This window comes from Cavenderia fasciculata, assembly GCF_000203815.1.
Source record: "Cavenderia fasciculata unplaced genomic scaffold Scf_Dfasci-G-b-205a01.r1-3, whole genome shotgun sequence".
NCBI lineage: Eukaryota > Evosea > Eumycetozoa > Acytosteliales > Cavenderiaceae > Cavenderia > Cavenderia fasciculata.
In genome coordinates this window covers 623,020-635,373 of record NW_004457737.1, presented here as the reverse complement: position 1 = coordinate 635,373, position 12,354 = coordinate 623,020, and the positions used below count along the sequence as shown (strand labels likewise).

Below are 12,354 nucleotides of genomic sequence, written 5' to 3'. Positions count from 1 at the left end.
AAAATAATTATGTTTATTTATTTTATAAATCGATTATATTTAAAACTGGTTGTTTTACTATTTGATTAAATGAATGGAGATTAACTTTTTGACAATAACCAATCATATGTGTTGCACTACAGAAACATTTTCCATCCATTATTAGATTGCAGTTTCCAAGTTTATCACATTTTTGTGACAATTCATTGTCATCGTATCCACTACATTGAACATGCATTTTTTCTACTTTTAAAAATAAATAATATTATCTATTTATTTATTTAGGATTTAATAATTTATATTATTAATAATAAGGTTGGAAATATTAATTTAGAAAAAACAAAAAGTAACTCGGGTTTAGTATTTGGATTATTTTGGAAATATTTGTAAAAAACAAATATATATTATTTTTTTTTGAAGTTCAAAAATTCTCTCTCCTCAATCTCTAATCTTTAAAATAATATTGTTTATTTATTTATTATTAATTAATAGTTTTATTTTATTATTATTTTGTTTTTTTTAGAGGAGGAATGGAACAATAATCTTTCTGTTACGTGGGTATTGGAGTTCACCATTCTTACCATCGAATTCCTTACGATAACGTCTGTGTTTGGCAACAGCCCAGACGTACATTTGAACGGCACCTAAAACAGTAAAGACATAGGCGGTGAGGGTTTGGGTCATGATAGAGAAACCAATCCAGGCCAAGATCTCCATGGTGTAGTTTGGACATGACACGTATTCAAACAACAATCCCTTTGGAATTTGACGAACAGTTGAACCTGCTGGTCTTAAATTACGGAGTTGAATGTGACTAATTAAGTTGAATAATTCACCAACCTAAAAGAGAATTGAAAATAAATAAAATGATTAAATTATATTATGATATTCGATGATTTGTTTTTTGTTTAACTGTATACATACAACCCAAAGGCATAAACCAATGAGAACACGAGCAGGTGGTGGAGAAGTGAACAATGGATGATTGACAAAGTAAGAGACGAGGATGGTATTACCCCAATAGTAGATACTGTTCTTAAAGATATTGGAAATTGGCATGGTGGCATGAGAGAATCTGTGAACGAAAATAGTCTCTAACAATCTCTTAATGTAATGAAGTGAGTAACATAATAATGCATATCTAGAGAATTCGATCAAAAAAATAAAAGAATATAAGAGTTAGAATAATGATACAATCAATCATCTGATATGTTATGTTATGTTATTCCTCTTTTTTACATACTGTTGAGTGTAACCATGAGTATATTCTTGACCATAGATTTGTTGACCAAAGAAGTAAAAGATTGGGTAGATCAAGAGTGGACCTGCATACTCTGTCAAAAAGACAGTGGTCCATGACACTTGTGGTCCGAGATCTTTAAAGACCAAGGTGTTGTCACTGGTGATCTTGTAGTGTGACAATGTCTTGTTGTCATCAGACAAGACGATTGGCTTGTTGTCAGGTCCCAATTGTGATGTTACAAATCTTTGTCTATCTACATAATACTTTGGGTCTATTAAACAATGATGAGATGATTATTAATAATCTATATCTATATATATATCTGTATCTCTCTTCTCTCTCTCTCTGTCTCTATAACTCATTTCATTCATACTCTTTTGAGCAAAGCTCTTCTTCAACTCCTTGATAGTTGTACTAGTGCTAAGTTCCAACTCGCAAATAGTTCTCTTTGAGGCGCCACCTGATACTATAGTGATCTTCATTCTCTCTTATTGTATATCTCTTATCAAACTACAAAATACAACAAAAAAGTGTGATATCAGAGGGGTTTCGATTGATCATCCGCCCCTCTTTGGGCAATGGGAGGCAAACCATCTTTTTTATTTTTTTAATTTTTTATTTGTTTCCCATGATGATATCATCGTTGTTCAAAAAAGGAAATGTATGGATTATAAATTTATTGTATTTGTTTGTTTGGTTGGTTGAGAATGAATGAATTAATGGCCGTCGATATTATTGACCTTGCCACCATAATAAATTGGTACTGTCTTTAAGACAACGACTGATTGCTTCCTTTTGGGTGCTCTTCTACTTCCTCTTCTATTCTTAAATACAAAGACAACCAACAATATAATGGCGACGAGTATGATCAAAAATGATAGACATACAATGACAATGATTTTCCATGTTGCAAATGACTTGTCAGGATATTCATCATCATATTGAGATTCTGGTCCTACCACTGCTTTTGATACTACCATCTTTGATGTAACCATTTCAGCAACTCTTATCGTTACATTATACTCTGATAATGGTTCAACAATATCCAATAATAAACAAGTAAATTGTTTAAAATCGGTTCCAATAAACTGAGGTGATTTACATTGTTGTCCTTCAATGGATATTAAAACATATGATTGATCTTTTCCAAAATGATTACCATTGATTGTAACAAGTGATTGAGTTGTATTTTGAATATTGGTGCTGGTAATATTATCAATGATTGGTGTATCACCTGTATAAAATGTAATCAATGGTGTGTAATATCTAACATCTTCAATCTTTGATGAAATAGTTCCATCATTAATATTATATAGAATATTCTTTCCTTCTTTCATTTTTGAAGTAATAGAGGTATAATTCAATGGAGATATTGTTCCTTTGAATGGACCATTATTTCTTGTAAAACTATTGTTGTTACTGTTGTATGATACGCCCTGCCAAAATCTATATGACTCGTATCCAATTATATTTAATGATTGACTAAAACATTGATACATTTCAGCTGATTCTATTGCACCAATATATGGAGCATTTGGTGTTGCTCCCATTGTTACATCTTTACATTATCAATCATTAATTGGCTCATTGTTTTATAGTCTCCACCAAATATAACAGTTGAATGGAATCTATTGTCACAGACTATTGAAAAAAGAAAATGTTGGATTAGAATTGGAATAAAGTAGTTCAAAATATTTAAATAAAAGTTAATATATATACATACAAATATGAGGTTTATAGGTTCGAGTATAAACATCGTCAACTGAAATTGAAATCGGAAGTAGTTTGGTACCTTCAGCAAGAGATGATTCAAGTTGACAAATGATTTGAGTTGATGTTGCAAATGTAATATTACAAGTAATATTAGATGTTGAAACATTAACAAATACTATATTATTTGTGTTATCACCAAAGTTATCACCAATCAGTGTAATCAATCCATTGGCAGTGAATGATGGATAGACAGCTTTAATAAATGGTGGATATGGTTGCCATGCATAGTGTGTTGAGTTGACTCCACTAGCATCTTGAACAGTGACATTATGAAATCCAGATAGAGGTGGAACTATACAAGTGACTGATGTTTCTTGTTTTGATGTTATATTACATGATTTTTCTAGTTGTTTGGTTGGATTGGAAAATGTAATGTTGATTGTTTGTGTGTTGAATTGTGATAGATTGTTGATTGTTATTGATCCTCCATTTGTACCAATTGATGGAATGTATACCTCTTCGATAGGTTCTATTTCACATATTACACTAGCATACAGAAGATTAGTTTTATGAATGAAATTCCAAGTTGGTCCTCTAATATAAATAAAATCCTCTCCAACAGGAGTTAAAGATGGTTCAGCTGCATCGACAATACCCTAAAACAAAACAAAAATCAATTAATAAATTTTCTTATTAATAATAATATTATTATTATTTGTTTCATTTTCTAATTTACATACCCCAACATTGACCAGTAAACATATTAAATAATGGTTGATTTGATTGTGGTCCACTTGAATAGGTGTAATTCCCATTCCCTTCAAAGTCTCTACCAGATACCCATGCAGTTGTACTCAAATTGGTTCCAATAAAATCCCATTCTTGTTTTGAATCAAGCGTGACAAGATATGATTTATATGTATTATCTCCTTCTAATCCAAACACTTCTCCATCGCCGATGTGATTGTCAAATGTTGCAAAGAGAATATTTTATATCCATGACCATTCCCTCCTTCTGAAGTTGGCCAAACATGTACATCTGGGATAGTATCATATTGACAGTGAATAGTACCAATATTCAACAATAAAAGCATTAAAGCAGCTGCTACTTTTACTATTACATGCATTATCTTTTTAACAGTGTATTCTATCTACAATATATCACTGTCAAACTTTAAACTTTATCACTCCTTTTTAATGTTGGAACCTTTTGCCTGACATACATCCCTTGGGCCAAACAAAAGATATAATGAGAAGAGATATCTATGTTGAGTAGTGGTGGTTGGCTTCGATGCATGTTCTCACGGAGACGAGACTGTCGAAACCACTACTACCGAATCGAGAAGGTGATTGATGTTCATTGCTCTTCTTGATTGTTGAGGTTGTCATCTCTCGCATACATCCTGTCTCTCTCTTTGTAGAAGATCGATGATGAGATTATGGTTTGCGTACAAATTTAATGATAAAAAAAAAAAAAGAGGGAACTACATACTCATCAAAAGTGGGTGGAACGGACAATTATTATTATTTATTTATTTATTTATTATTGTAGTATTTTCTCAACACCTCCAGAATATTAATCTAAAGACTTAAAGTCGGTCCAGGATAATAAGACAGATAATATTTTTGATATTTAAATATCAATTTGCGTTCAGATGAAGAGGTCGAAAAAAAGATGTGCAGAGAATCACTACACTTTTTTGTCAAAGGATGAGTGAAAGGTACACTTGGAGGAAGATATTATTTTATGTTCTTTTATTTAATTTATAATATGTTTACAAGCTCAACAACGCGTGACCTTGACCTGGAGGTATGGTTACCATGGTCCCTCTCTTCTCGTCTATTCATTCATTCATTGCAATCATTCACTTTTATAAAATACATCAACCATGAATAAATCTTTGTTATTCATTTCATCGATTGTACTCTTTTGTCAATTCTTTACATCTTGTAATGCTCAAACGTAAGTATATATATATCTCTCTCTCTACTTTATATTCTCAATTATTAATTAACTATCATTGTTTCTCTCTCTCTTTCTCTCTCTTATTTAGTGGAACGGTTAATAGTGTTCAACTGATTGGAAATGTTCTTACATTTACAGGATCATTTAACTATAATGGTCTTGCCCCATACGTAGCACTCAACTCTACCGAGCAATCAAATGGTATCGTATGTCCCATTATTAGATACACTGATCTTATTGTTGAATGTTATATTCCAACGGCCAACTATCAACTTGGCAGTATAAACATTTTATTCAGAATTGGCGGTCCAGTTGAATATAAAACTGTCTTTAATATTCCAACTTCTAGTATGTAGTATTGTATACAGTATACTCTACCAGGATATTATAAAAAGTATATATTAATTATTTTCTTTTTTCTTTTTTTTTTTCTCTCTAAAGCACCTTATAGAATTAATAATTATACTGTTACTGATGATACAATCCAATTGAATGGATTCTATGGTCAAATTAATCCAAGTATAATCACTATCAATGGTACCGCCTGTAATATTACAATGTACCACTCATCGATAATTACATGTCGTTCAACTATTTTCCCATTCTTGCCAAATGGTGAAAACTACCCTATTTCAATCAAAGGATTATATTATTCCTATGAATTAATAACTGATATCATTGCTGATTTAGATCGTATGTTACCAAAACTATAAATAATTTAATATATACAAACAAAAATACAAATAATTAATATCCAAATTTACTATTTCAAAGCATTAAATATTAAATTAAATAGTGTAAATGTATCTAGTAGTCAACAAGTAGTATTAAATGGTATGTTTGGTAATTACTCGAAGAGTATTACAGTTAATATTGGTGGTACCGATAAAGTATGCAGTATCAAGTCCAACACGACCAAGACTATTGTCTGTACACTACCATCTTCCATTCCAACGGGTACCTATGTCTTATCGTTCACTTCAGCATCGTACACTAGTGTCATTGATGTGTATTTCCCAACCTATGATCCAGCTGCAAATACATCTTCATCGTCTGACCCAACAACTACAGGTAATACAACTGGCTCTGCATCTTCAACTTCAACTTTTACATCATTCATTTTAATTTTTATTTTATTATCTTTTTCGGCATTACTATAAATTTAAATATAATTTATAAAACTAAATAATAAAAAATGATTGGTATTGTAGTACTAGACCTTTTTTCCTAGAAGTCATACGTTGAAATTCCGTGGTATTTTGCGGAGGTGTCTTCGTTAGTTTTGTAAAAATCATTTTATTATCTTGAAAATAGAAAGAGATAAAGTCGAGTTATTTATTTATATTTATATATTCAAAATGTTAACAAATAAGATACTATCAAATAAAGTAACTAGAAGTTTATTGTTGGGTTATGGTCAACGATCTACTGCTTCTTCTGTTACAAGTTGCTTGAATTACTCGACTGGTAATGCATCGTTTCAACCAAACTACAGCAACAAGACTGCTGCTACACCATCATCATTCAATAACAATAACAACAATAGTAGTACTAGTAACGCAAACAAACAACAACAATCATTATTAAATGATGAAAGATTCTATAGTGAAGAAAAGTTTATTGGGATTGCAAAGGAACCATTTGCAAAAGAGATTAATAATATCTTGATGGGTGAATTAGATAGTCAAGATATCGAAATTAAACCAGATGGTATCATTTATCTTCCAGAGATTAAATATCGTAGAATTTTAAATCAAGCTTTCGGACCTGGGTATGTTAATATAAACACAACTATTGTAATTCATGAAACACTAATCAATTGTTCGTTTTTTTCTCTATTGTATTTAGAGGATGGGCATTAAAACCATTTGGACCACCAGTAGTAATTGATGGTAGTCTTATTAGACCATATGCATTGTATTGTATGGGACGTTATGTTAGTGAGAGTCTTGGAGAACAACCATACGTCGAAGGAGGACATTTGTCATTTGCAACTGCCAACGAGGCCGCAAAGTCAAATGCTCTTGTTAGATGCTGCAAAGATTTGGGTATCGGTTCTAGTCTATGGGATCCAACCTTTATCAGAGAATGGAAACAAAACAATGCCGAAGAGAAATTCTACGTTCATGTAAAGACAAATGATAAAAAGAAATTATGGACTCTAAAGGATGGTTCAAATCCAATGGGTTATCCATGGAAAGAAGCTAATAGTTTTGATAATCAACAACAACCACAACAATCATTTTCATCTAGACAACCACAACAACCACAACAACAACAACAATCACAACAACAATATTCTTCATCATCATCTATTTCTCAACCAATTACATCAGAAGAAAGACAATTAGTAGTAGAAAAACCAACCCAATTTAATCCAAATCAAGCTTCACTTAATCATCAACAATCTTTACAAATGGATGATACTTTACCAGTTGGTCCATCTCCCTCCTCTCAAGCCTCTTCAAATAATAGTTCTACCAATGATTATGTCAATTCTGAAGAGATTGATATTGATTCAATTGTTCCACCACAACTTAAAAAATATGCTGGCAAGACTTGGAGAGAGGTTGTTCAAGACCCAAGAGGAGTACAATATATTGGATGGGCATCTAGAGAAATGAAAGGACGTGTTCAATTACAAGCTCAAGCCATCTTTGATTTTATTCAACAACATCAAGAACAACAACAACAACAACAACAAGGTCAAGGTCAATAAACAATCTCAATCTTTTTAGAATAGATATAGGTATTTTATTTAGAAATGTGATTATTATTATTAAATTTATATTTATTTCTTTTATCTTTTTTTGTTTTTTAAATTTAACTACTATCGGCTTGAGGAGTTGATGGGATTACAGTTTGAGGAGTTGGGGTTTCATTGTTATGTTTTGAAAGATATTTAGTGACGATGTCATCCATCATTGGTTGATAGTAGAATGAAGAATGTCTCTCTTCTTCAAAGCCAGTGGATGGTAGTGACTTTGAGATTTGGTAATCTTTGAGTTGGTGGATACAGACGTCAGAGAGGAAAGAAATGGGATCCTCTGATAATTGGTCCATAAACTCTCTCTTTCGTTTGTGGTTGTGTATTTTGACGATGGTTTGGTTGATTTCCTCGTCCAATGGTGCAATCTCTTTTCTTGGCAATGAAGTTGGTTGTCCAAACATTTGATCATCAACCTCTACTGAAATATCATAAGCCTGTTCAAAATCTCTTGGATCGCCTGTTAATTTTAATTGATAACTAAATTCTAATGGATCTGCTGGTCCCAAATGTTCTCTTAATAATTGTGGTATTTGATTAAATTGCATACTATCAACTCCGAATATCTAAAAATATAAATAAAACATTAATGTCTAAATTAAATCGAATCAAATATTTGTCAACTTCTTCTTACATTCTTTAATTGATCATCACAAAGAACCTTTTTACTTTCCAAATCCAATAATCTATTCACTTTTATATAATTCCATAATGCTGAAATAATCTTTGGTTTAGTGTCTGTATGTATATGAAGTAATGTTGATAATGGTCCCAATACCTTATTCTTTTGTGGTGTATGATCTAAATACATTAATATCTAAAGAAATAAATATAAATATAAATATAAATATTAGTCTCTTTTGTACATATATTCTTCCTTCTTTCAAATCATGATATCTAAATTTACCTTTATATCAATTTCTTGATTTCCATTTCTCTTTATTTCAAATCCATCTGTATCTGATGGTGATTGTGATTTATCCCACTATAAATAAATAAGTGAATAAACAATTAGTATGTTATATTATATATTTATATTTATGTATTTACCTCACAACTATCTCTATGACCCAATTGAAAGAAAATCTTTTTAAAGAATGAAGAGAACTTTCTCTTTTGTGTTTGTAGACCACCCATACCAGATGAACGAGAACTACTCTTTCCACTTTGATACAATTGAGTGTCTTCCAATAGTTTACCTTCTACACGAAGAGTCCATGATGGCTTGTCTTGCACCGACAACATTGCCTTGTTGTCTAGATGATAGAATGCAGTTTGATTGGCACATGTGTTGTAGATTGACAATCTCAGTGTTCTAAATGTCTTGTTTGATCTTGTCTTTTGTGCTTCTTGCATATCAATCAATCTCTTTGTAATCGATGAATCTAATTTCTTTTCAAACTCTAATAATTGTGAAAACAATATACATTCTATAGAGAAATATATGTTGTTAATATACTGTATGTATAGTGGTGTACATCTATATTTATCTATATCTACCTGGAGCAAAAGATAATAGTTGTTCGACTGGTAAAGTCATAGTAGTTGGTAATGGTTGATAGCCATTTGTATTGATGACACTAGATGATGCGTTTTGTGATGTTGACGATGACGATGAAGATGATGAACTAGAGCTTGATTTACTCTTCTTCTTCTTATCTGAACTTGACTTTTTTGACATCTCTCTATTCTTATCTCTCTCTTATGAAATGACAAGTTATAGTTATTAATATACTAATAATAAGTAAATCTATTGAAAATTGATGATCTGTGCTTTTTTGTTTTTTTTTGTTTTTAACGACTAAATTGTGCACATCCAAATTATTATTGAGGGGATACCTCTCTTCCTTTAACCACTCAACAAATATTAGTTAATAAATAATTAAATATCAAATCAAATCCAATCCAATCCAATCCAATGATCTTTAATGTTACATTATCGAATCATTGGAATGTGCATTCCAAAAGAAATTATCTTTCTTTCCTTTTAAATTCTTGAATAAGGTAAATCCCAAAAAAAACAAAATATCATATGGTGCAATAATCATTGATTCATTCATTAACTAATCATCATATACATCTCATCTCAAACAAACAAATAATATTAATCAACATCAATATCAACACCTTTTATGTCATTTCAACAAATACTACAATCACATTATATAAGGAAATTAATATTTGGATACGTTAGAGATATACACACTCATTCGGAGCTTTACACATTTCAAGCCGATCATTTGAAACATCTTTCTGTAGGCTATTTGCTTACTCATCAATGTAAAAACTTGATTCCTTTAAAGTTGGGGTATACTACTCTAGTACAACCTGACTCTTCATCTACTTCATCTTCTTCATCTTCATCATTGATATTTAAATCATACAAACAAAGTAAACAACTATGGTGTTTAAAAGACTTTGATCAAAGCTTTTTTATGAACAATCATTCATTACCATTGTTTCTATACTTTTACAACACCATCTTAAAGGATGAACAAGAGAGACTGTACTTTTTCACGGTTATGTATAGATCGTACTATGTCTTGGATGTGTGTTGTGGAGCGTCACTAGAGATTGTCAAATTCTTGCATGAACGTCACTTCAACTATCATGAACCGTATCTATACGCAATCGACCGAAATAATATGGCCGTGTTAAAGTATTTGTTTGATACACCAACATTTACATTTAAAGCAAAGCAAAGAATGAATGCATTGGCCCGTGCATCCAAACGTGGTCTATTCGAGATGATACAGTATATTCTCGACAAGATCATTTTGCTTGATATGCAAGGGGAAGAGTCTTCCATGGATCAAAAGACGTTGGATGTGATGCTCGAACCGAGTGTGTCTAAGGGATACCCAAATGTGCTGCAGTGGCTGGCCGACAAGTACCCGACGATGCTGCAGCTCAACAATCTCTACTATATCGGGCTGGCCAAGGTCGAGAGCCTGGTGCTGCGACTCGGCATGACACACCACTTTGAACTGGTGTGTAAGCTCGGTCTCAAGTTTAACGGTGCGACAATACGCGAGGAGATTATACGGGCCCTTAATATGCACCACTTTAGATGGGCCATTTTCTTATTCGACCATCTCGACGACACGTGGAAAAAGGTGTCGAGTGGGTTATCAGACCTGATCGATTGGTACAGAGCGGGAGATGAGCGTCCGTCACTGGCTGCATTCCAGGAGCGCTACATACTCTCCAAGGGCCGGTTGGAAGAACACACTGTGCAGACTACCCAAGGTCCGACCACATACGGGCTGTTCACCTTTGCCCCCCACGCAAGCTCGGATTTCTTTGGGGGACAGTCGAGCACGTATCAGTCAGTCTGCGCATTAAAGGAGTTCCCGAGTATGGCCGGACGTCGTCTCATGCTCCCCCACAGCGAACTAGTTTGCCGAGAGTTTTTGGCGAGCGCTATTAAATCCGACCACATGTACATGGTCCAATTCCTCTGCGAGAATGTGTTCTTGTCGACTTTTAAACGAGACATTCTCTGCCCGTACAAGTATATGGGGCAGTTTTGTCAAGACAGTTCCAATCGTGGCACCAATGCCTTTAACTGGATCGATCTGGCTGCGCGGTACGGTCGAATGGAGATGGTGCAGTATTTGGAGGACCAAATGCCCGATTCATGCACCAACGGGGCAATCAGCCTGTCTGTGCGACACGGTCACTACAACATCACACGTCATATCCTCACGAGCGAGCTTCTCAAAGAGTGCCAACCCCCTGACCACCCATTCTATGTGACTGTGCAGACGCTGCATGATGTGATCGAACCCAACATGACTGCATTTGACCGAATCGTCCCAATACAACCAACAACTGAAAACCAAAAGCTAGCACTTCTCCAACTATTCTTGGAGGTGTTCAAGTCAAAAGTACAGGTTCGTGAAAAGTTTATGAAGACATCGCCAACCGACTCTACCAAACTCATCCCAGATGAAAGAATGGTCGATAAACTACCACCTCTAGAGATTATAAACATCCATTTTGCATCACTACTCGGACAAGCTGCAAGACGTGGATACTTAAATATCACCAAATATTTAATCAGTCTTTGTCAAAAAGATCCATCCATTCATTTGTCAAGTTCAAAAGACAAGATCACACTGTTACATTATGCAATCCATTCAAACCATTTTGAAACTATTCAATTTATTTATCAATTTATCATTGATTTAAATAACAACAACAATAATCAATCAAACACTGATGTAGTCATTCCAGATCAAATTCTTGATGAACTAGATCCAGATTTAGATCATCGTGAAAGATTTAGAGTGTTGATGCAGAATCAACCAGTATTTTCAAGTGGTACTTTTAGAGCTATGAGTTGGCACAACCTAGAGTTGATCAAGTTTTTGGATCAAGAAAAAGTATTTAAAGTTGATACTCTTGACTTTCAAGATATGTTAACGAAAACAAATGGATCGTTTGAAGTATTCAAATACTTGACCAATCAACAAGACAAATTCCCACAATTCTATTGTCCATCTTTTGCCCAAGTATCTGAAAAGATTCAAGAAATTCAAGATTCTCATCGTCCTTATGTTAGTAATCATATCTTTCAACAAATTGATCCTACCTATTATCATTGTTTAAATCAATAAATAAATAAAAGTAATATTATTAATATTAGTATCGCCAAACTAAAACAAAAAAAAAAAAGATTTT

At 33.0% G+C, this 12,354-nt stretch overlaps 7 protein-coding genes across 7 annotated transcripts; 3 read left to right on the top strand and 4 right to left on the bottom strand.

Moving 5' to 3' along the window:
- Positions 1-22: 22 nt before the first annotated feature.
- DFA_02957 (uncharacterized protein) lies at positions 23-217 on the bottom strand (the record flags this gene model as incomplete). The annotated part of the gene is made up of 1 exon (XM_004362507.1): positions 23-217. The coding sequence occupies one exon, from the start codon at positions 215-217 to the stop codon at positions 23-25; it is 195 nt and encodes a 64-aa protein (XP_004362564.1).
- Positions 218-498: 281 nt separating this feature from the next.
- Positions 499-1,704, bottom strand: gpsn2 (synaptic glycoprotein SC2-like protein; the record flags this gene model as incomplete). The annotated part of the gene is made up of 4 exons (XM_004362506.1): positions 499-819; positions 904-1,120; positions 1,223-1,493; positions 1,596-1,704. 4 exons carry the CDS (start codon positions 1,702-1,704, stop codon positions 499-501), a joined length of 918 nt encoding a protein of 305 aa, XP_004362563.1.
- Positions 1,705-1,938: 234 nt separating this feature from the next.
- On the bottom strand, positions 1,939-4,324 carry DFA_02955 (uncharacterized protein; the record flags this gene model as incomplete). The annotated part of the gene is made up of 4 exons (XM_004362505.1): positions 1,939-2,780; positions 2,946-3,529; positions 3,672-3,867; positions 4,261-4,324. 4 exons carry the CDS (start codon positions 4,322-4,324, stop codon positions 1,939-1,941), a joined length of 1,686 nt encoding a protein of 561 aa, XP_004362562.1.
- Positions 4,325-4,824: 500 nt separating this feature from the next.
- On the top strand, positions 4,825-6,061 carry DFA_02954 (uncharacterized protein; the record flags this gene model as incomplete). Its single annotated transcript, XM_004362504.1, has 4 exons — positions 4,825-4,898; positions 4,990-5,249; positions 5,343-5,594; positions 5,676-6,061. The coding sequence occupies 4 exons, from the start codon at positions 4,825-4,827 to the stop codon at positions 6,059-6,061; spliced, it is 972 nt and encodes a 323-aa protein (XP_004362561.1).
- Positions 6,062-6,259: 198 nt separating this feature from the next.
- On the top strand, positions 6,260-7,620 carry mgm101 (mitochondrial genome maintenance protein; the record flags this gene model as incomplete). Its single annotated transcript, XM_004362503.1, has 2 exons — positions 6,260-6,672; positions 6,750-7,620. The coding sequence occupies 2 exons, from the start codon at positions 6,260-6,262 to the stop codon at positions 7,618-7,620; spliced, it is 1,284 nt and encodes a 427-aa protein (XP_004362560.1).
- A 104-nt stretch (positions 7,621-7,724) lies between these two features.
- snf12-2 (CHC group protein) lies at positions 7,725-9,349 on the bottom strand (the record flags this gene model as incomplete). Its single annotated transcript, XM_004362502.1, has 5 exons — positions 7,725-8,234; positions 8,303-8,485; positions 8,576-8,653; positions 8,719-9,098; positions 9,169-9,349. 5 exons carry the CDS (start codon positions 9,347-9,349, stop codon positions 7,725-7,727), a joined length of 1,332 nt encoding a protein of 443 aa, XP_004362559.1.
- A 451-nt stretch (positions 9,350-9,800) lies between these two features.
- Positions 9,801-12,290, top strand: DFA_02951 (uncharacterized protein; the record flags this gene model as incomplete). The annotated part of the gene is made up of 2 exons (XM_004362501.1): positions 9,801-10,423; positions 11,381-12,290. The coding sequence occupies 2 exons, from the start codon at positions 9,801-9,803 to the stop codon at positions 12,288-12,290; spliced, it is 1,533 nt and encodes a 510-aa protein (XP_004362558.1).
- Between the last annotated feature and the right edge of the window lie 64 nt (positions 12,291-12,354).